We start from the raw sequence: 24,366 nt of genomic DNA, 5'->3' as shown, positions 1-24,366 counted from the left end.
ACACAAAACAGAACATAGTATATGATACCATTTATATCAAGTACAAAAGTAATCTATTCTTTTAAGATGCTGGTTATCATCCGTGAGTGTAATTGCACGGGGGTACAGAAGGTGTGGGATGCTTCTGGGGTGCTGGCAACATTCTGTTTCTTTAGCTGGGTACTAAAAAACACATTTAACCTATAAAGTCAATTCACTCCAGGATAGGGTGGAGGAGCCAGGAAGGAAGAGGTGGTCCATCCAGCTCCTGCAATGGAAATAGCATTGGTACTTTTCCCAGTTCCTCTAACAAAAGCCCCCCATGATTGAGCCCTGCTGGGCATCCATACACAAGGCAGCATCTATATCATATCACGGGAGCTTCAGCCAGAGAATGTCCACAAGGGCCAAGGAGTTCTGTAAGGGTCTTCCCCAGTTGGAGCCCGGTACTTGGGAGCCCGGTACATCAGGGGAAGTTCTTAAATACTAAGTAATATCCTATTTGAACAAGTCAGTCAACCATTTACGCTACAACATGACTAGGCAGAAGGACTAAAGAATACCCTCAGGTGGCCTTTACCCTTCTAAAGGACCCTGAATATGCCAACAGTCTCTCCACATACCAGGGGGACTCGATGCCTTAGAGTCCCCATTCCTTGCTGCCTGCAGGGCTGTTCTTGGTCTGAGGATGAGACTATGGCTGTGCCCATGACAGGTGTCCTCCCCTACCTGAGCAGCTGGGTTAACCTTTCTGGCATACAGTTTGCCCAGTACCTCCCCAACAGCTAAACAACCTTGTGTGGTTCCCAATCTCTCTTTTTGCCTGGGTGCCTATAGTAACCAGCTGGCAGATGAGGAGTCATTTCTGAGGCTCGAGATACATCAGATGACAACTTCCTTTCCTTCCCCAACAGGGCCCAAGCACCAGCCACTGTTGTGGGATCTGGCATGCAAGCTCCCACAGTGGCCAAGAGTGCCAGGCTCACATTTCAAATAGTCTCAACAAGGAGCCTAGAGGCGTAACTAGGGGTGGGGGACTCTACAGCTTTCATTTTCAACAAATACTCCAGCCTGCAATTTTTGTCTATTCTAAATTACACAGGGAGTCTAAACTCATCATAGAAAAGCTCTAAAAAACAGATAAATGTTAAGTTGGCCAAAATATGAGCACTGAAAAATAATTACAATGACCACTTAGGGGTACATATTTATTTCCAGACATATTAAATATAAGAACTACCAAAGTAAAATATAACAAACAAAAACCAGGATGAGGGGATGGCATTTAGTGAGTGATTTTCCATAATAACCTGCCTTTAAATAGGCTGCTGTGCGGACTTCGATCCCCTACATTGTGAAACTCAGGTTGTTTCCAGTTTCTTACCATTACAAAGCAGCTGTGATGAACATCCTAGAATAAACATCTTTGCTCATTTATTCAATTATGTCCTTAGGTTATATCCCTAGAAGTTTCTAATCCTCATTTTTTAATAGGATCCTCTGTTACCTTAACGTAGGCTCTCTCATAGGATGAACACCCTATCCCACGTATTTACTCATAAATGCTGCAAATTTTCCTCAAAGTACTTGGAGCATAGAAGGGGGAATAATAATCAGTCAGGATAAATGTCAACTCCAAAAAACCGTAGCAATTTGTCCCTTCTACACAACCTGTTTGGAAAGATGAACCACGTGGAATAGCCATTTCCTCTTCTTAAGCCAAAGGGAAGGCTGTTACCCTGCTTTCAGAACATACATGTGTACAATCAAGCAATATGCAAGCACTTACTATGTTTCAGGCACTGTTCATGGTGCTAGGAATATAGGCAAGGACAAAACAGGAAAATCCTTGCCCCCATAGAGTTCACCCAGTAATAGTATTTGGATAGTTGGCCTGTAGGTGGCGTCTACTCTTTTTGGCTTCTCTGTAGTTTTCTAATATTTTTCTAAATGGTAGATGTCTATAAAAATAACAATACAAAAAATAAATACAGAATATACGTATATATGTAGTTTTAAGTTACGAAATCTATCTTTTCTGGAGTTTAACGTTAGATGTCACCATTTTCAATGTTAAAACCTCCTGTTATCTTCACATATGAGCTACAGTAGAAATTTTTCTCAGTGTTCCATTACAAGTGTCTGCCCTGGTTCTCCACAGGTTTGCAGAGCTGTTTCCAGGAAGACTTACCTTGTATTGAAGAGAGCAGCCTTTACAGCAATGGAAATGGCATCAAACAAATTTCCACCACATTCCAGCAGCTAAGGGAGACAGGGATTGAAAAAGGAAAAAAAAACGAGCATCATATATTACTTTAAGTATTGCCCCAGTTAAAGGACACTGCTTTTTTTTTTTTTCCGAGACAGAGTTTCGCTCTGTCACCCAGGCTGGAGTGCAGTGGTGCAATCTTGGCTAACTGAAACCTCTGCCTCCCAGGTTCAAGCAATTCTCCTGCCTCAGCCTCCCGAATAGCTGGAATTACAGGTGTGCGCCACCACTCCCAGTTAATTTTTGTATTTTTAGGGTTTCACCATGTTGGCCAGGCCGGTCTTGAACTCCTGACCTCAAGTGATCTGCCTGCCTCAGCCTCCCAAAGTGCTCGGGTGTAGGCATGAGCCATCACACCCGGCCAGGCACTGATTTTTTTTTTTTTCCCAAAACTATTCTGTGGTCAAGGACACTGATTTCTAAGAAATGCTGACTGTGTGTTTATAAAATAAAGATAACATGTGGCTGCTCTCCTGGCTAGCCATGCAATGACTGCAACTCACTGACACAGTCCTTCACCCTAATTACAAGCACTGCCTTGTAATGGCTGTGCTTATGTGGCCCATGCACACAAGGTCACAGTTGACCAGGGCTGTGGTACCAACACTCAGAGGCCATGGCTTGTGGTGTGCTCCTCTCATAGGCACTTCAGGCAGTTGGGGCTGCCCTGAAGGTGGGACTGATCACCTTTATTTTGCCCCAGATAGCTCCTAATTGTACTCCAAGTGTCACTCCAATATTTGCTAAGACATGCCTGGCCTCCAAACAAGGAGAAAACACTGACCACTGATGTTGCGGCTGCTCCTAGGTTCACATTCACTACTGTAATTACCTCTCGTACATAACGATCAATGTATATCTGACACTCAGACATTAAATACTACATGTTTTACATTACTTATAATGAAGACTAAGGTCTCTCAGACAAGCTTCTGCCCATGAGCAAAAGTGTTGAGTGCACTTATGTGTGCTCATCTAGCAGGGAAAATTAGAGCACATTTAACTGGAAGGTGGCATATCCTTCTGTCCTCATTTTAGAGAGGCCTCGGCCTGAGGTTATGGAATAAAGCCGACTGGGCTGCCCCAAATAAGAAAGGTGAGAAGTCACACAGAGAAAGAAAAGCCATGTATTTCTGTTTTTGTTTAGAGTCTCTCTCTTCTTCAGTTGAACTGTGAACTCCTTAAAGGCTGGGACTCTGTAGTTCTGTTCATCCTTTTATCCCCAGAGCCCAACAGAAGGGCTGTTATAAAGAATGTTGGTGATTATTTGTGGAAGAACCCATCAAAAGACAGCCTTGTGACCAATCACCCCACCAAAGGTCAGCTGTGTGTTGTTAGTGCAACAAAGTTCTAACAGTTATCCCTCTTGGAGTAAAAACTGATGCCATCAGAGAACTATAAAGAGCAAAGCAAAGTGAAATTTCCGTGAAGTTAAATTTTCACTCTCATAAAATAACCAAACTCGGGAAAAAAACAATACTGGAAACAGGTGGGTTATCTGACTGTAACAGGTTTGAAGTAAATAAGTATAAAAACATGGCAGGGTGCCCAGCAAATATCTGTTTGAACATGGGCTCTGTCTGAGGACTACCCAGACAAGTTGGCAAAAAGAAAATAGGAGATTTATTTTCCACTATCCTGCTTCAAGGATTGCCTCACAGATTTCCACCACCTCGCTTCAAACATGGACTCAATCTACTCAGTATATCACCCATCCACTGATGAAAATTATGTGAATGCCAAAAATGGATCGGCCTCATTAATAATATCATTTTCAAAAATGCTTTTCTAATTCATTAAAAACTTTTCTGAAGATGACAACTTTTTTTTTTTTTAAAGATGGAGTCTCACTCTGTTGCCCAGGATGGAGCACAGTGGCACCATCTTGGCTCACTGCAACCTCCGCCTCCCAGGTTCAAGCAATTCTCTTGCCTCAGTCTCCCCAGTGGCTGGGATTACAGGTGTGCACCACCATACCCAGCTAATTTTTGTATTTTTAGTAGAGACAGGGTTTCATCCTGTTGTCCAGGCTGGTCTCGAACTCCTGACCTCAGGTGATCCATCTGCCTTGGCATCCCAAAGTGCTGGGAATACAGGCGTAAGTCACTGGACCTGGTCAGAAAATGACAACATTTTCAAAGTTCATGTCTTCTTCCAAAATAAGCAAAACCCTTTAAAAAATATTTCAGAAGAAATCCAAATGCCAGGAGTCTTAAAAATAAAGGTCTACAGATGACAGGGACACAGTGCACATTCCCCTGGATACTCCTGTGCACCATGTATCCCCTGCTCACTGAAGAGGGCTGCTTCTGAGCTGAGATAATGTCCCAATATTCATCAGTTTTGTAAAAGCCTTCCCTAATAGAATAGGCTTCTGTTACTTTGACTTTAACTGACTGAATCAAAAGCACATCAGTCCCCATCAGTGGGCCATCCTACAAAACTACAAGTGTGCATGAATACTGAGGATGAACACAGAAGGATTACAAAAGGACAAATGCAGTGCGCCACAACACTTGTGTCTTAACTTTCTCTAGTGGAGAAGGGGAGTGGACATAATGTTCTTCAGACACAGGATGGAACCTGAGAGTTCATGCCATGGAGCTGCACCTCCCTGGGCAACTATGAAGCCTGCCTCTACCATCCTCAGTAAGGACTACAGGCTGCCAGTTCTCACTTCCTCAAAACCAAGACCTGAAAAACTGCCTGCTTAGTAGGAATCACACTACAAGGTGCATCACACTTATGAGAGACAGAAAAAGCAAATAGATTTGTAATTTCATTATTTTTACCTATTAGTGGTAGCATTGCAACAGTAACCTGCTAGATAATGGTTACCACTGCTACCTTTTGACTATGCTCCATCCAATATCAAATTAATTTAAAAATATCTAGAAAGTTCCACCCTGTTTCAGTAGAGCCAACATGCAGAGCCAGGCTGTTTCTTTTCATGAAGTTCACTGTCAGTTCACAGATCTCCTTTATCTGCACATTCATTAAATAATCTATTTGGCCAATAGCTTAGCTTTGTGTCCTTAATCTGAAGTGGAAGATGTAGCTGCTAATCTCAAGGTTCACAAAATTTAACAAAAAGGAATAAAACAGACCCAACAAGATCCTGTATATAAACAAGCAACCAACTGCTACAGGATTATACAAAAGCAAAATTAAGGCCAGGCACGGTGGCTCGCACCTGTAATCCCAGCACTTTGGGAGGCCGAGGCAGGTGGATCACTTGAGGTCAGGAGTTCCAGGCAAGCCTGGCCAACACGATGAAACCCTATCTCCACTAATAATACAAAAATGAGCCAGGCGTGGTGACTTGTGCCTGTAGTCTCAGCTACTCAGGAGGCTGACACATGAGAATCGATGGAACCTGGGAAGCAGAGGTTGCAGTGAGCCAAGATCACGCCACTGCACTCCAGCCTGGGTGACAGAGCGAGACTCCATCTCAAAAAAACCCCAAATTAATTAGAGCTACACAGGGAAGTTACTGTCGAGTGCCAAAACATGTGTAGAGGAGTATTTGGGAGGCAAAGTACAAGGGAGGAAATGGAAGGCTGGACTCAAAAGGCTCCCAGGTGAGTAGACTCTGTGTGGGAGGAGGCAGGGCCTCTGGGGCCTCACCCAGGAAACTAGGGGCAGGCAGGCTCTGAGGTGTTTAAAAAAACGATGGCACAGTGAAGTCACACCAGGTGTTCACATCATACAGACCTGGCTTTGAGACTCAACAGCATCACTCACAAGCTGAGACCTCTTGGGCTAGTTACTTAACCTCTCTATGTGTTAGTTTCCTCACTTATAAATGGGAAATATAACAGTGTCCATTTGCAACAGGTTTATAATGTTTAAATGAAAATGCATGTAAAGAGCTTATCATCCTTTCACACAGAATGTACCAACCTATTTAAATTCTGCCCATTAACTCTGTCTGGCACCATCCAGAGACCATCTCTTGTTTTATTCTTCCCAGACAACTTTTATGGGCAATTTTAGGTGCTACCATGATATGACTATAATTTTATTATAGAATGGCATTATATATATGCTGCTTACATCTATGTTGTATTTAATTTTTTAAAAAATTATTATAGGATACCATCTTTTCCCAACAAATCTCACCCTATAAGTTGAAAGCATCCACCTGAAAAGGAAAAAGGCACTGGAAGGAAAGTAGGCCAACTAGTCTTTCCAACAAAGGTAGAATGTGGCCAGTTCAGCAGGGTGATACTCACTAGCACATCCACATAGAGAACCCAGCAGTGCTCCCGAGGACTAATGCAGAGGGTCTTCAAGTCGACACTGCTTTTATTGTTAAATATCCGATAGAGGGTGTTAGCGATCTCGGTGCCAAGGTCATCACCTCCTCTACCTTCAAATTCAGGGGTAGCATTGGCTGAACTATACAAAACAGAAACAAAAAAACTGGGTGAGTCTTTCCAAGTGCAAAAAGCAAGGAGACAAGGCTTTATTCTGGTTTCCCTACAGAATGCTGGAAGAGCCAGCTGCTCAACAGAAAGTCACTGGGATGAGGAAAGGATGGCATCTGCCACTTTTCCTGACTCCAGACACATGTAATGAACCAGATCAGCACTGTGACCTGGATTTGTCAGCGTGTGTTATGGGATTTCCCAATAGCTTCTAACAGAAGCCATCTTTAGTCAAAGAGAAACAGGAGAGTGATGGTAATGTGAACCTCAGCTGATAATAATTAACTCTCTTATCTTCAGAGTATAATAAATACTCTTGCCTGGCAGGCCCAGGAAGCTGAGAGGCCTAGGGAATGAAGCAGTCTGGGTTACAGAGGGGTTTCATCATATACACCACCTCTAGTTTCACAGCTTTAGAATACACAAGATACTCTCAATATAAAAACCATAATGTCAGTACAATAACCTTTCTGGAATGACTTAAAAGACATGTATGATAGTCAGAAACTTTAGATATCACTGTACTGAAGAGAAGGAAAATGAAAGAAAGCAAGGGAAAGACTGTTGGCTCATAAGTAGTAGGTTACCTCCTTCATTTGACATTTTTCAAGAGGAAAACTTGTTTTTCCCTTTTTGGCTTCTTGATACTTATGCCCAATAACCTCAACAAAACTAACAGGATTCCACGTTAGCCACTGTAAAAACACTGAAGTGTTTAACAGGACGTTTCCGAGGGTTTTGGCTTAATACAAACAAACCCTTAATATGTATGTGAGGTAAGTAAACATTATAGTAATTATTTTACTGTAACAATAAAGGACTAGAAAGGTAAGAAGCCGGTGGTTTCAGCACAGACTCTGTAAAATCACATATTAAAGCCTTCTGACTCCTTGCCCATCTCGAAGGTACCCAGCCCTGCACCAGCTACCAGAGACCTAGAGACTAAGTGAGGCGGACGCGGACCCAAAGCCAGCGGTTCCAGTGAGGGAGGGCAGTTTCACGATAGGGAGCAAACAGTGAGGTGGAAGGGGGAGGGAGGCGCAAGAATGTCAATTAGCGTTCAGGTTTAAAGGAGACCTCAAACGTGGGATGAGCAGAGCTGGTCAGGCCAGAGAGGCAGGAAGATTACAGGCAAAGCAAAACCTGTGTGAAGGCCCATGGCAGTGCCCACCCAATTTGTATAACACTAAAAAAAACTCACTTAGTAATATAGGTGGAAGAATTAATCTTAAAATAATCAGACTACGTCGTTACATAAAATTTTGCCTCTCTAATTATATACTCTTCCTTTACCACTGTGAGCCAGCAGAATCCCCTTTAAGTCCCCAAGAGAGATTTCATTACTGCCATAGCAACCTCGTTGTTCCCCGCCTTTGCTGGACTCCGGCATCGAGCCGAGAAAAGCAGCTCGTTTATGGTGAAATAATCAAGTCACTAGGGACCAAGTTTTTACTTTGCACAGCCAGCAAAACATAACCTGTTTCTAATTTAAACACTAAGCAATCAATATTAAGTCCCTGTTTTAAGTGCTTAAAAATACACCTACAGAGATTTCTGTGTACACAAATCCAGTCAGAGATGCTTATGCTCAAAATGTTTCTCTTTCCCTGAATGTAGTGGGCACATGCTCCTGGGTATGACTAATTTCTTTGGGATTAATGCACTAACTCTTCTACAGCCTTAGGGGACAATTTATAGAGCTTCCCAGGTCCAACTGTCTAAATTAATCTACCTATAAAACCATGCCCCTGGCCGGGCACGGTGGCTCACGCCTGTAATCCCAGCACTTTGGGAGGCCAAGGCGGGCAGATCACCTGAGGTCAGGAGTTTGAGACCAGCCTGACCAACATGGAGAAACCCTGTCTCTACTAATAATAGAAAAATTATCTGGGCGTGGTGGCGCATGCCTGTAATCCCAGCTACTTGAGAGGCTGAGGCACAAGAATCACTTGAACCTGAGGCGGAGGTTGCGGTAAGCTGAGATGGCGCCATTGCGCTCCAGCCTAGTCAACAAGATAAAATTCTGTCTCAAAAAACAACAACAACAACAACAAACCCATGCCCCATTGGTTTTTTTGGACACTGGGTTAAAGTGGAAATTTTTACCGATTTTTAAGTGGCTTAAAACACACACACACACACACACATACACACACACACCCCTATTCTTTCAGCGTAGCCAGCAGTCAGACAGAGAGGAAGGTTCAGAGACTCATGAGCCCATGGAACTCTCCTGTGTCTGGATGGTGCCACAGCTGTGCAGTGACTCTGGAGAGGAGGCTGGGAAAACGGAAGGCAATTGTTCAGGGTGGGGGATGGGGTACAATGCTTTAAGTAACATAAGCCAGAGACCCCATATTCTGCTGATGGGTGAAGACAAAGGCTGGAGTAGAGAAATGAGGATTCCACTTAATTACTGGGCACTCACAGCCCAAGGACTCTTTCTGACAGAAATGTAGACCTGGAACAGGCCTTAGAGACCATCTCCAGAGGATAAAAACCCAAATGCCTATAGGAGTCAGCAAGGTTACTACATGTATCTGAACAAAGGGCCACTCTCTATAACTAATAAGAAAATCATTCTCTGTAACCAATAGAGAATGATGGAGGCTGTGGCAAACTTTCCAGCCCTGACTTAAGGTCCACCTTAAAAAAAAAATCCCTATGTGAAACAAAAATCTCACAGGTGGGATCTGACCTGTGGGATGACACTGTGAGATCCCAGATGGTCTAACTCTCTCATTTTACAAGAAGGGAAACCTTACCTTTTTTTTGAATGTTTAGTATAAGCTAGACACCACTCTTAGTACTTTAGGTGTATTAACTCATTTAGTGTTCACAACAACCCTAGGAGGTATTGACTCCATTCTAGAAATAAGAAAACCGAGTCACAGAGAGGTTATGTAATTTGTCCAAGGCCACAAGATGACTGTGCCTGGTAAGCTAAAATTCTAACCCAGGCAGCCTGGCCCTTATCTGCTATGCTTCCCTGAACTCTCCTTGAATCTGTAATTTGGCAAGCTTGGTTTATAGTCTAACATTAGTCAGATTCACTTTCCTTGGTTTTACCTTTTGCCTCAAGGAAATGAATGTGTGCTCTGGTCTTGGGACTTATCACTAGACCACAAATGTTGGAGTCAAGGAATGTTGATCAAGGAAGCCCTGAATAAAAAGCTGTTCTGCTCTGTTAGAGAGACAGAGAAAGAAAACACAGGCTGGTAATTGTAGCCACCTGCTCATATGCCTCACAATCTACTCCTTCAGTGAGGGGTGTACACACTCAGTCTTTTGGGCATAAAACCAAATGCTTTCTGCATTTACCAAAACCAATTCTGACCCTTCATAAAGCATGACCAGTCCCTCTTCCAGAGTTGTGGGAAATTGTTTACTGAGCTGGATAAACTAATTAAGATCCCGGGAATGCTACCCCTCCCAGCCCTCCACCCCTTCTGACTCATCATCTCTACCCTCCTGCTTGGAACATCTCTGGTTTAACTGGGGTAGGCTGAGATCAAGGCCATGCCTACCTGGAAAGGGACTCTAGACACTGGGCCCATTGTTGTTTGCCTGGCAATCAATCTGGCCTGCAAATCTATGAAGTCTTACAGCCAGGTGAGGCCAGGCCCATAGCAGAAGAAGTGATCTAGTGGGTATCTAGGCAGGGCTAACTCGGGCCTTACCCCTCCAGTAGTCATCTAGCCCCAGCACAGGCCCTAAGGCTGATTCCTCTGTGTGTACATGTGCTCACTTCTGAGCCTGCAGAAGCCTTCCTGTGAATGGGTACCAGACCAATAGTAAGTACATTCTGAGCTTTTCATCACAAGCCTTTGTTTGAAGTTTCTGCCAGAGTTATCTCATCAGCTTGGGAGACTTCAATCACAATTAGCCTCAAAAGGCTTCTGCAGGTTGCCTCTCTGCTTTGTACCCACCCCCAGCCCTTCAGCCAGGAACAGTGTCCCCTTTAACAGCACTAAGCAGGCAAGGAACCCAGATATAGTGGTTCTACCCACCAATGCAGGCTTGAAGATTCTGGTTGAATTTTAGTGAAAAATACAACTGATCACATTGAAAAATATTTAAGATCCCAAAGGGAAGTGACAAGTGCAGAGCATCCTGAAACATTTATGAATGAAAAATGTTCTCCTAAACTCCCCTAGTTAAAAACCCAAGTCTCTCTAAGAGGCTAAACCACAGTCCTAAACCCATCAACACAATGGTCGGAGAACAGAGAAGCAACCTGATGGCTCACCGCCTAGTGGCAGCACAGGGTGACACACCAGCTCACTAAAATCTTACCTTCCTCTTGGGCTTTAGATAGAAACCACTTTTTCCTAAAGTTTCCAAGTTCTCATTTAAAATAGCCTACTCTCAACTACAATCAGTAAACCAAAGATATGAAAAGGTCAGATTTTGCTCCCAGTTTAGTGACAGTGCTGCCAGGCCTCTCTAGAGCAGGGCTCAGGGTCAGTGAAGTAGTCTTTCCAAAGGGCTGTGAGGGCTATAGCAAAGATTGTTCATCATTCCCAAGAAACAGGGTAAATTATGGAGGTGGCGACAATGTCTTTCTTGGCTCCATGTATTATCATTCCAAGCAGACAAAACCAAGTGAAATGAGTTAGCAGAAAATCAATTAGTTTTCTGAGACCTCTCTACCCCTGGGAATTTAATTAAAACTGGAAGTTGCTGACAAGAAGTTAAATCAAACTAGACTCAGAGCAGAAGAAACCCTCACCACCATCACCGCCGCCACCACCACTATCACCATCACCACCAATTTCTTTCCTTCCGCTGGGTAGCAACTATGTTTCAGCCTGTGGATAGGCAAATGCCTTGAGCTCTCCAGCAGAGGCCCTATGCCTGGAGTCCAGGTGGGAGTGGGTGTGTGGCACCCTTATTGCTCGGCACATCCACAGGTGTCCAGAAGCCATTCCTATTCACTGATTCAGAATAAAAGGACATGCTTGTTTATGCAATTAAAATAATTATGCTCCTTGAAGGCTCAAGTGAGGTTCTGATACAGGTGGCAGCCATCAGTGCTTGGTAACCTCTCTCATCTCTGTAGGAAATGGGGTTTTGTGACTCTCTCATGGTGATTCTACTTGCTGGGCTGATTACATTAGCTGAGCCACTTACAGAAGCTAAAGTGTGCCACTTTGAGACTGTCCATCTTGAGAAATCAATTCAGGAGAACTACGTAGAAACTGGAGCTCTTGGGACTGTGGATTGAGACCCACGGAGGAGGAAAAGAGACCAGGAGGCAGCCACTCTAAGGCAAGAAAGACAGGCTACTTCTAGAAGCCAGATCTTGGGAAGAGGCAACTCAAAGGATCCTCTCACACTAGAGTCACTCTTCCTATACAGCTGGGACAAGAAAGGGATAAGAGCAGCAGGCTAACTTGCAGTCATATTTAGACACAGAGTCACAATGAAATGTATCCCCTATACCAAGCATCTGAGGGCAACACCCTCTCTTTGGTGTGGTTGGGCTGAATGTCTTTGGTCTGCTTAAAATGAATGAGGTAGAAGGTAATGAAGGAGATGAAAAAGAAAGCAAATTACAGTTCCTCATACGTTGTCTGCTCCTCAGTGACTGCTTACTGCATTGAATTAGGCAGATCAAGGCTACTAGAGGCATTCTGCTTCCTCCAAGAACAAAGGAAAAGATAAATTGGGGGCTTGAACAAGGTCACCATCATCCACAGTAACTTAAGAGGATGTCCCAATTCCATGGGACAACTCAAGCTGGTGAGAGAAGATGAGCAGAACCAGGAGAGATGACTTGGGGGACCAGAGCAGAGGACAGGAGTGGGCTGGAAAAAAAACTGACCAGAAAAATGAACATGGATAGTTCTTGGACTCCCCAAGAGCAGCCCTCCAAAGCTGACTTCTATAGGCTGCATGAAGTAAACCTAGCAAAGATTCACAGGTTGGACAGACCTGAGCTGGCACTTTTAGCTTTGTAACCCTGGGAAAGTCACTTACCCTCTCTGAACTCATTTGTCATTTCTCTTATAGGAGTACTGTGAGAAGCAGCTTCCGTGTATGGAAGTTCAGACTGGAAGACTGTAACTACCCTACAGAAGTGGGTTAACATTTGTGCAGAAAAGAGCTGCCGTTGCGGTCCAAGGCTGCTATTTTCAGAAGGGTCTGTTTGCAGGGTTGGCCCTTGGCTGCCATCTGGGAACCTGGCTCTCAGACTATTCCCAGTCAATAGTAAACTGATGGGGGTAGTCCATTGTGCCTATATTGTGCAAATAGTATCATTTATGCTGAACATTTGCTTTCCTTTAGAAAACTTCATTATGTATTAAGCAGCGAGTGTCTATGTGACCAGCCCCCAGTAAAAATCTTGGGTGCTGAGTCTCTAATGGGCTTTCCTGGGCAGAAATATCACAAATAAGTTACTGTATTTTCACTGCTATAATAAACCTTAGCTGTGAGTATCACTATATGCTAAGTCCAGCAAATCTCTGAATGTGGAGGTGGTCTCGGGGATCTTGATACAGGGTCAACATTATATACCTACACCCAGCATGAGCCCACAGAGATCCTTACCCACTTCAAGAAGGCCTGACTTCCAGAAGCAAGGTAACTGATAGAAGACGGGACCTGGCCAGCAACCCAATAAAAAGCCCCAACCCCTAGAACATGGAGCTAATGATACTTATTGAACTTACTGACAAAATAAGGAAAAATAATACTTATTGAAAGCCCACTGGGAGTCTCAGTCACTGTGCTAAGTACTCACTCTATTCATTTCCTCTTTATTATCCTCATTTTTTAGATGAAGAAATTTGGCCACAGTGAGACTGAGTAACCAGCCTGAGATCACAAAGCTGGCCAGAGAAGGAAGTGACATTCTGGCCCAAGGCTGGCTGCAGACACTACAGAGCCCTCTCTCTTCTCAGTACCCATACTGCCTGCCTAGCTGCCACTTCCTCAACCTGTCAGGCTGCTTGGCTGACCCTAGGCTTCATCTGTCAAGCAAATCATGAACAGTTTTCTGCAGAACTAGAATAGGAAGAGAAATAGTACATTTTAGACCAAATGATCCTTACTGTGTATGATATTTTTCAAAGCACCATAACACAATCATTTCATTTGACCCTCATCACAATCATGCGCTAGGCTGCCTGGCAGATGTCCTCCTTTACTGGACAGGGAAAACAAGGCCAGCAATAGCCAGGTGGTTAAGACTAGGGCAGGACTCAAGCCAAGAGTCCTGACTATGTACCTGGCACATAGGAGGAGGTCAGCAAATGCCGGCTGGATGGCTGAATGATAAGTATAAAAGTGGGTTCAACAGGAAACTAGAGGTTCATTTTCTGAATCTTCATTTTTAAAATCATTTTTCTTTAGAATTTTTTCTTTAGAAATATCTGCATAGTACTGACCAGTCAACAAAGAACTCCAAGTAGCCTTCATTTGGTTTCTCCAGCTTCGGCGTCCCCATTTCTGCTTTCACGCCCACCAAGATGTCTGTGTGACCCTGCAGACACATGCAAGAAGGGTCCTCACTCAGAGTAGGCAGCCAGGCGCTCCACCACCTCCCTCCTCTTCTGGACATACACCCCTGGGGGACTCTTTTAGGAGCAGTGCTAAGACTTGGAAAGTGGTCTTTGGAGGAGGTGAGCAGTCTTTCAGATATGGAGACACCTCCTCCCTGAGTTTGGCTTGGATCTTTGATTTCCCCAAGAGCAATCTGCATTCCAAAAGCCAGATGGCATCAGCAGCTCATTCCTTAGTGTCTACTCATTTCTCCACTTGGGCTTCAACCATGGTCACAGTACTCACCAGCTTGACCCTGGCAGACCCACTGGTGTTGGACACCACATCGGTTTCCACTTCAACACATCGGTAGTCCTCACAGCCACGGCCATCCACGCGGAGGTCTTCCTAGGTGTTAACAACCACAATCCTATAGCTGTCACCCCAGACCAATAATAGACTCCTAAACTGACTCACTCATTTTCCCCCTAGAGAAGATATATGCAGAATATCTTTTCCTCTTAGTGGATCATCTAAAATTCTGTCCTTGTAGCTAACCACATTACTATTTTACATATGAGGAAATAGAAACTCAGAGAAGTTGAGCGACTTGTCCAAGGTCCTACAGCTAGTGAAGACAAAGCTAGTTTTCCATGCCAGTTTTGTCTGATTGCAAAATCTACACTACATACCACTATACAGAATATGTACACAAAAACAAGATCTGAACAAGAGACAAAATAAGCCACCTCTCCCCAAATCTGCAATTCTTAAATTGCACCAAGTAGTGTATGTGTCAGAGCTACAGGGTACAATCATCTCAACTGAAGCCCTCCTACCCCTAAAATTCAACAAGATCTACTGTGTAAACAGGGAAAGACACCTAATCTTCTAAAGAGGCAGTCTCTAGAACAGGGTCAACAAACTAAGGGACCTTGTTTTTGTAGTTTTACTGGAACACAGCCATGTCCACTTGTTTAGGTATTGTCTATGATTGCTTCTGCACTACAAAAGCAGAGCTGAGTGGTTGGGCCAGAGAGATGATCCATAACGCCCCAAATCTTTACTATCCAATCCTTTACAGGAAGTTTGCTGACTCTTTTGGCACAAGATGGTTTTCAGGGAGGTCTATGTTCCTTCTGCCCATTTATTTGCTCCTTCAATTACTTATATCAGTACAACTCATTGGTATCTTTTATGCTATGGTTATAATCCACTACTATCATTAGTTATTTTGCTGCTCAAAGTGTTCCAAATTCGGCCACTGGGGGCTTCTTTGGGTTAGTTTTTGTGTTCTTTCAACATGCTGCCAACTTTTTGTGAGTAATTATATACTTTCTGCAACACAAGATATCTATCCTCTTGTGTTTTCTCTGTCCAGCCCTAGGGATCAAGCCTTTCTCCAAGAAGCCCTGGTTGCTTTTATTGGGGAATGGTACTGAAAACCAGGATCTAGGCTCTAAGTTCATTGCTGTTGGAATATTATTTCTTTCAGAACTTCTTAGCAGACAGAGCTAAAAAATACAGGTATGTATACTAACCACCCCCCCCCGCCACCCCCCCAAATCTACGTGTAATTCTGTATCTATCTACGTATCTATTAAAAAGCCATAAGTTCATACTGATAGCTAATTCCAATCTAACATCACATGGTTCATTCTAGCCTTCCTCCTTTTCTTATTTGTAACTTCTTTCTCAAAGAAGGAGAAACCCGGTTCTTATTATCTACCATGCATTTCTATATTTGTTCAATCTCAGCATACACATAGTTTCCAAACTTCTAATCCATACCCCTGTGAGAAACAAATTTACTAACAGCGCACAGCAATTTTATAAAGTTCTGTCTTTAGCCTCATAGTATTCAGCCAAAATACTGTTTTCCAGTTACTTGAGTTCTTTTCTTCCACATGCCCTTCAGTGTGGTTACATTATTCACTTGTAACACGGACTCATTTGTAACTTGTAACTTTTTTTTAGACTATGGCTCTGTCACCCAGGCTGGAGTGCAGTATGGCAGGGCTCACCGCAACCTCCGCCACCTGCGTTCAAACGATTCTCCTGCCTCAGCCTCTGAAGTAGCTGGGATTACAGGCGCACCACCATGCCTGGCTATTTTTCATTTGCAAATTTTTGTATTCCATTTTGGGTTCCCCTATATCCTGGTTACTTTTACTTACTTACTTTCTGGGTTTGTGAGCTATCACTATAGTTCTAAGAGACAAAACTCAGAAAACTATGCTCAGAGAAATGTCACTCTCCTCTTCTCTGTATTATGCTATTTTCATGCCCCTTTCTTCCCATTCACCCCAGGTTTCTCTTTAGTTTCTGGTTTATCTTTCTTGTATTTTCTCTGCACAAATAAGCAAATACATGAATTTTTAAATATCCCCTTGTTTCTTATATGAAAGGTGGAATACTATAGATACTCTTACTTTTTTTTTTTAACACTTAACTATATATATATATATATATGCAGGAAATCTTTCCACGTTGGCTCATGGAGCTCCTTCTCATTCTTTGTAAACATTTTTCAAAAGCAGTTTTTTTCAGAAAAAGAATCATTAGTTTAATCAGATTCTCCAAGGAGTTGATGCTTCCCAGAAACATAAAAAATAAAACAAAACACTGCTCTAAAGTATGTGGCTGACAGTTTATCTTTAAACAGTTTATCTTTAAACTGCCTGGCTAACTGCATATGTTACTGACTTTTTTGAGAAATTAAACAGAGAAAAGCAAAACACTGCAGCACCACACATACCAATGATCACCCTCTGCCATACTTGCTTCAGGTCTTTCACCCGTGTAACTTTTCAATGACAGAAAATAAACATCACAAATCAGGTGGAAAGTCCCGTGCAGCCCATCCTTTCCCAGCACCTTTCCTCCCTAGAAGAAATCCCTATCTTGAGTCTGGAGATGGATTCAAAAAGCAACAGAATTTCAAGTCTAAGAGAGTGAGCCTTTGGGGTAGAACTCCAGAAGGTGATCCCTCTTCACCAGAGGACCCATAACTATGTAACTGTGTCTCTTCCCGACCTCACCCATAGAAACTGAAGCCTTTCTACCTCAATCTCTCATACTCCACCCCTCTCCACCCCCATGTGCCCACTCCCCCACTAGGAAAGTGAAAACCCAGCCCAGAAACATTATTGACAAGAAGTTCTTCGTGGGGTGTAGATACGACATAAGTGTGAACAATCATTAGGAACATGACTCATGGTTCCAGGCCAGCTCCTGGCACTAACTGGCCACTTGACTTAGGACAAGCCCCTTCCCCCTCTGGATTAGTTTCCTCATTTGTAAAAGATGGAGATTAAATTAGTCTCAAAGTGATTCTCTAATTCTACAGATCTATAAATTAAAATGGCTGCAATTATTTGCAATAAATAATAGCAGCTGCTATTTACTGTGCATTTACTATATACCAGATAATGTGTAAGGAATACTGCACAGTTAATGCTTTTAATCTTTTCAATAATCCTATAAGATAGTGTTATTCATTCCATTTTACAAATGAGAAAACTGAGGTTAAAAGATGTCAAATGAATGGCCCAAGTTCACACAGCCAGTAAGTAGCATTTAAGCCTCAAGTCAGAGCTCTTAACCACTATGCTACACAGTCCACAGTATTCTAAAGGGTCTCTTCACTTTATAAAAGGACTCAGCACAGACCTCCTTCATAGGATGAACTGGCTGGCCACGAGGTCACAGGATTTACTACTGCTGCTTCTTCCCTTCTTTTTTTTTTTTTGAGACAGGATCTCACTCTATCACCTAGGCTGTAGTGCAGTGGCGATCACTGCAGTCTCAAATTCCTAGGCTCAAGCAATCCTTCTACCTCAGCCCCGTGAGTAGCTAGGACTACAGGCACATGTTACCATGCCCAGCTAATTTTTAATTTTTTTTTGTAGAGATGGGGTCTTGCTATGTTGCCCAAGTTGGTCTCAAACTCCTGGCCTCAAGTGACCCTCCTGCCTTAGCCTCCCAAAGTGCTGGGATTACAGGCATGCACCACCACATCTGGTCCAACTACTGCTTCTAACATATCACTTGCTCTGAAAGATTAGTCACACCTCTTTGTAGTGAAAATGTACTTGGCCCAGGATGGGGCTGGTGGGCTGTCAGAAAACTGAGCCTCATCAGACATTGCCTTTCCAGCCTTTAATTCACTCTCTGCCTCCTGGAGAAAGGCTCAGGTGATAAGTAAAAGATAAATGAAAAGCTACACATTTTCCTTTCCAAGCATGCATATTTTTTTTCCATAGAAAAAAAGAATAGAAGGAAAACAAACCAAAAAACCAAACCAGTCCATGAATCACTGTACCCAGGGCAACTTTTTTTTCAATCCAGTTTTCTTTATAAGAGGCTTAGGAAATTGTCCAAACCTGCCTGGCCTAGCTCAGAGCCTGGTGCCCTACCAGTTTTTATTTATCTGCAGCAGTCAGAAGCAAAGGAATTAATCCATGTGTGAACATTTAAATAGGAGTTACCCTGAGGTAAAAGCTCCATTTCAAAACTCAAGAGATGTCAACAGCATGGAGTGTCCCCTCCTCAGCAGAGGAGACTGATGTGCCTCTAGATCAAGGGTTTCCGGATGCCAGGAAAGCTCTTGGTGACTTTCATAGATGTTACCCATGTGATCACAACAACCCTACCAGTAGGGTGTGGTGTGGTGGAAACAGTCACCTTCCAAATTATACTTAAATCTCTGCTGTCACATGCCAGTTTTGCGACCTTGACCTCAATAGCTCTAAGCCTGTTTCTTCACTAGAAAGTAGGGATAACCCCGACCTTACAGAGTTACAAGAGAACAGAAACGTCATAAAGCATTTAAGGGAGCCCTTCAGTATAACACATAGGAGTCTCCCCAAAGCAGTTCCCTTCCCCTGCTTCTGGGGGCATGCATTAACTCACTGCATCCTCAAAAACAACCCTGAGAGAGGTTACAGATAAGAATGGAGGCACCTAAGTTTCAATCTCCTGTTTGTGACAGAGTGGAAGGACATTTAAGCCCAGACCTGCTTTCCCTCACACCCAGGAAGCCCAGTCCTATTACTTCTTAATAGAAACTGACAAGTTGGCGCTACCAATCTGACACACCTGGAAGGATTTTAGACTCAAAGTGGTCCTCTGAGGTTATGTTAACCCCTCATTACTTTGCTTTGACTTGTCTAATACTCCAGATTCCTAGAGGAGAAGTGAGACTAAATTCCTTCCCCTACTAGAAGGTGACCCCCCGCTTAGGAAAGGGACCACATTTGGTCTAGCTTTGCAGGCTCGGGCCCACGACACAGCAGGCAAAACTAGGTGTTGATCCTTGTTTGACTTTCCAACCCTGTTGAGTAGCCAGGCATTCCTCTGAAAGGATATGGCTCCATAAGGCTGTACCCTGCAATGTCTGGGCATAAACCTTTCTGTGCCATGGGTCTGTAAACAGAAAGGGCAGAGAGCTAAAAATCAAGAGTCCTGGGGGCCGGCTCCAATTCTGTCATGCCCAGATTCAGCAACTGAATACTGACTGCTCAATCTCATAGTTGAAAACCAGGCTGAGGCCCTGATCTCCCTCTTCCATGCTATACCCCTAAACAATGCTTACAATGAAAGCAAGATCCACAGAAAAGAAATGGAAGCCATCAGCTGGCCTACAACTCCCTTCAACAGCCAAGAACATACAATAAAATGGCTTTCACAGGGTTCCAAGAGCCCTGTGGTAGGGTTAGTCAATTGCCATGGCCAGGTCCGAACCTATGAGGGCCGGTTTAATGTCCAGGTCATGGCCATAGCACTCAGTAGGCTGAATCTGGGAAAGCTTTATTGTGCCTACAGTCCTGTAAAGGCCAAGTAACAGTCACCATCCATCCCCAACAGCCAGGATCAGGGTATGTGCCTGAACCAAAGGCATATAATCCAAACAGTGATCATCAGCTCTTTTTGGCATGAAATACTAGCAGACCAAACTGATTCTCTCATTGGACTCTGATCTCTGATCTGAGAAACACTTGAGAGAAGAAAGGAGTTAAAGAGCTGACAGGTCATGATATGGAGGAGCCCAGAGAGGCCACCCACACAAAAGTAAAGGTATTAGGCAGAGGCAGATTCTACAAAGAAGGGAAGCTGGACAGCAAGTGGCTGCAGAGAAGGGATAAATCTTGGCAAAGAAAAGCAGAGGTGTCACTAGAGATAAAGACAGTCATACAGCCACACAGGCCATGAGATAATCCACGGAGCCCATGAGAGGTGGTACCTCAGAGCTGTCTGGGGACTTTCCAGCTCTTGCCACAGATCCCCCTTCTCTTTTCTCTCTTTTTTTTTTTTAAGAGACAGAGTCTCCCTCTGTTACCCAGGCTGGGGTGACAGCTCCAACTCCTGGGCTCAAGTGATCCTCTGGCCTCAGCCTCCCAAGCAGCTAGGCCTACAGGCACACACCACCACACACCTAATTTTTTTTTTTTTTTTTTTTTGAGATAGGGTGTTGCTATGTTGCCCAGACTGGCCGCCAACTCCTGGCCTCAGGTGATCCTCCCACCTCAGCCTCCCAAAGGGCTGGGATTACAGGTGTGAGTCACTGCACCTGGCCTATCCCTTTTCTTGCGATAATTGAAAAATCCCGATTCCTTCAAATCAAAAGAGGTTAATTCTCAAGAGCCACAGGCTGAATCTTTAATGAGGTCACTATGAAGGTTGGGGATCTAGTGTGGATGGTTTAGGACAAAGTCACACTTCTGATGGAGAAACAAACTTGAAAGGGAGCTAACATTTTTTTCCGTGTTGATCACAGCCCAAGCGCTGACATCTCTTATCTCAACATTCCTCACAACCCCATTCTACCTCCCGGTGCCTAAGTCCCCATTTACACAAGGGGAAGCAGGCTCAGTTATGCAGGTAAAATCACTTATTGTAAATGGTGAAGGTGCCTGCTCAGTCTGACTCCAAAGCCTCATTCAAAAAGAGGCAGGAAACCATACGACGTCAGCAGGAGAAAGCAGAGATTCCTATATCTCTGGTCAGTGGCTTGCCCATGGGCCAATGTCTGGTGGCTGCCCCCAAATTTCCGAACACTTTATGATAATGTCCATTCTCAGGCCCCAGCCCCAGAAAGTCTGATTCAGAATGTTGGGGTAAAGCCTCAGACTCTGTATTTTGTAGGTGAGTAAAATGCACTTCAAGGCTTCAGAATTCCTGGGCTAAGAGGGAGGTTAGCAATGGCTTCTCATGGATGAAGAAAACACACATCTAGCCAGTTAAGCCAGAAAAGAGGATAAATCCTAGATTCTAAAAATTCTGAAGTCTGCTCCAAGTTCTGCATAGTATGGACAGAGAAAATAATTTACAATACTAGTGAGACAAAAGCTATATAAAGAAATGCAATATAGGATTCTAAAGGAACTTATAATCAATGTGGGAAAAATGCAACCAAAACAACAATACAGCAGTATATGCCATATACTATTTAAGCTCTAGAAAAATTGAGGAGTGGGAGGTGTCAATTAGAACTTTCTCTTTCCCGCATCACACACCAGGGCCTATTGTGGGGAGGGGGGAAGGATAGCATTAGAAGATATACCTAATGTAAATGACGAGTTAATGTGTGCAGCACACCAACATGGCACATGTATACATATGTAACAAACCTCCACATTGTGCACATGTACCCTAGAACTTAAAAAAAAAAAAAAAAAAAAAGAACTTTTTCTTTCGCTTCCTGTTTCCCCACAAACTTTCAGAGAAAAGGAGAAAGAAAAGGAGGTAGAGGAAGCAAAGATTCTCTCCCGCCTTGATGTCTGGATCCCTGCTGAGGAAATGGAAGACAATGACTTTCACTGCAGCAGGAAGGTGGCCTCAGAGTCAAGTATGCGCTTTGCAATCAGACAGATCTGGATTTAAATCCCAGTGCCACCATTCAATTACTGTGTCACCTTGGACAAGTGACTCAACCTGCCCAAGCTCAGTTCCTCGTCTGTAGAGATACTTCACCTTCAGAACTGTTGTAAATATTCAATGAAATAAAAATTATAATATGTACCTAACAAGAATGGGATATAGCCTTCAAAGGCTGAAAGAGAACCTAACAGAAACCAATCAAATTATTTATCAAAATACTGATTTAATCAACCTTTTTGATTATCTGCTCTTCCCTGGGAGTGCGGATCTGTTCACCAGGTTGACTCAAATTGTATCACCTAGACTCCCTTTGCTGGCTTCTGGTTGGGTTTGTCCAATGGAAGATACCAGATCAGAGGGTGCCCCTCACCCCCAATCTAGGGGCCACATTTCTGATATTGCCTGCATCTATCCAAGACTATGACTTATGTTGGGAAGCCCTTCCTCCACAGTTCCAGCTATCACTGAAATGTGGTAATACTGTTTCCTCCCCTGGCCCCTTTAGACTAGGGGCAGTAGCCACTCCCAGCAGTTGTTTGTCTTGGGGCTCCTCAACATCTGTTATTGGTTCCCTGAAACCCATCCATACTGCTCTAGAGTCCCATCATAAAAGTCTCCTGAACTATCTGAAGTGGTTCCATTTTCTGCCAAAAACTAAAATGATCCATCCTCCCTTCTCACAAACTGACTTCTCCCAAGTATGACACATCCTCTAGTGGCCATGTTTGAGCCTAATTATTCTGTCCTTCCTTTCCCTCAACCCCCAAAAACAACTAGAGTTTCTTTCTCTTGGAAACATGAGTTCGGAACTGAACGAGAAGGAATGGTCTCTTTTACAGAGGAGCTGGGAAGGAACCACATTTTTTCTACCACTGGCCCAAGAAATAGAAAACTAATCTGCAGGGAGACAAAAACAAAGCAAAGAGGGGGGGAAAAAAAAAAAAGCAGCAGAGATGAGCAAGGGAGAGCCTTGCTCATCCAAGTGCCCTTGGATTCCTGGAGAAACACTTGCAGGCTTGTAATCAATACTATTTTTCTTGAGCCAGTGTGTTGGTTACCATTACTAGCAACTGAATCCTCAACACAACATCATGAGGTTAATTTCAACTGCTTCTAACTATCACCAAAACAAGATGAAATATTCCCTGAAATAGCAAAAGAACCAAAGGCTGAAGGGAAAGTGATATCAGAAGCTGAAACAGACCTTACTGGACCAAAGGTGAAAAGTAAAACACAAAATGACTAGGACTACACAAGCAACAGGAGTCCAGGCAGGCACTGCTTAAGGTGCACTGCTGGCACTCTATAACCAACACAAGAAAAGTGTAGGAGATTTCAGAACTGAATCAGTGGAGATTCATGGTAGGCTCATTCACCTGCATCCTGCCTTTATTTGAATGGTGTAAATTGTGTTTTACTCCTCTATAAATATGGCATATTTTTGGCCAACATTAATAAGCCCTTATGAAGATGTTGATTTGAAGCCCATTACTCTGCATGGCTCTGTGATACACAGAGTTGAGCATTTACCAACAACTGTGGCCAAGTATGTCCATGGTACTGGTGAGAGGGAGGCTTGATTTAAAAAACAAAAACACCATCCAATTAATTCCTCCTTTAAAGCTTACCTTACTCATTCAATGCTACTAAGAACCTACCAAGTGCCAGACACTGGCCATGCCTTAAGGGTCCCCCATACAGACAAGTCAACAGGCTATTCCTTCCAAGGTCCATGAGGAGGGAATGACTGAGCCTCTAAGACCCCTAGGATCGTGCTTCTGGCCACCTGTGCAAGCTGATCTTCCACCATTTCCCCCAGCCCACCCACTGGGCTCCACATGTCCTCCACGTGAGGATTTACAGACTCACCATCCCTTCCTTCTGGAACACTCACGCCTGCTTAATTCTCAGTCATGCTGAGAGCTCAGTTCACGTGCTATTTCCTTAGGGAAGACTCCTCTGACCTCCCAGTCTAGATCGTGTCCCTGTTTTTTCCTTCATAGCACTAGTACAATTTTATATATAAACACTCAAGTACATTTACAATTTCTGCATCTTCCTTCTAGCATGAGAGCTATATAACAACAGGTTTCTTCCTAGCCCGAGTCTAGCTCAGTTCTGTGTTGAATGAATGAACACTGAGTCCTGAAGATACAGAGGAGGAATCCCTGACATGGATTTAGGGGAACAATTCCACCTACTTAGGGAAGCCTCCAGAGCATTACAAGTCCCTGGAATTCTTTTTATTTATTAAAAAAATATACATATTTCTTTAGAGATGGGCTCTCACTGTGTTGCCCAAGCTGGTCTCAAACTCCT

At 43.5% G+C, this 24,366-nt stretch overlaps 1 protein-coding gene across 3 annotated transcripts in view; it reads right to left on the bottom strand.

The window, feature by feature from the left end:
• Positions 1-24,366, bottom strand: part of EXOSC7 (exosome component 7) — a 35,158-nt gene that overhangs the window by 7,355 nt on the left and 3,437 nt on the right. For all 3 annotated transcript variants that reach the window (XM_015131169.3, XM_077992292.1, XM_015131171.3), the window contains exons 2-5: positions 14,473-14,574; positions 14,073-14,167; positions 6,484-6,649; positions 2,171-2,241 (exon numbers count right to left, since the gene is read on the bottom strand). In XM_015131169.3, the coding sequence (XP_014986655.3) occupies positions 2,171-2,241; positions 6,484-6,649; positions 14,073-14,167; positions 14,473-14,574 (434 nt within the window). The remainder of the gene's footprint in view (positions 1-2,170; positions 2,242-6,483; positions 6,650-14,072; positions 14,168-14,472; positions 14,575-24,366) is intronic.

Source organism: Macaca mulatta, chromosome 2, assembly GCF_049350105.2.
Source record: "Macaca mulatta isolate MMU2019108-1 chromosome 2, T2T-MMU8v2.0, whole genome shotgun sequence".
Taxonomy (NCBI): domain Eukaryota; kingdom Metazoa; phylum Chordata; class Mammalia; order Primates; family Cercopithecidae; genus Macaca; species Macaca mulatta.
This window is presented reverse-complemented; position numbering and strand designations above follow the sequence as displayed.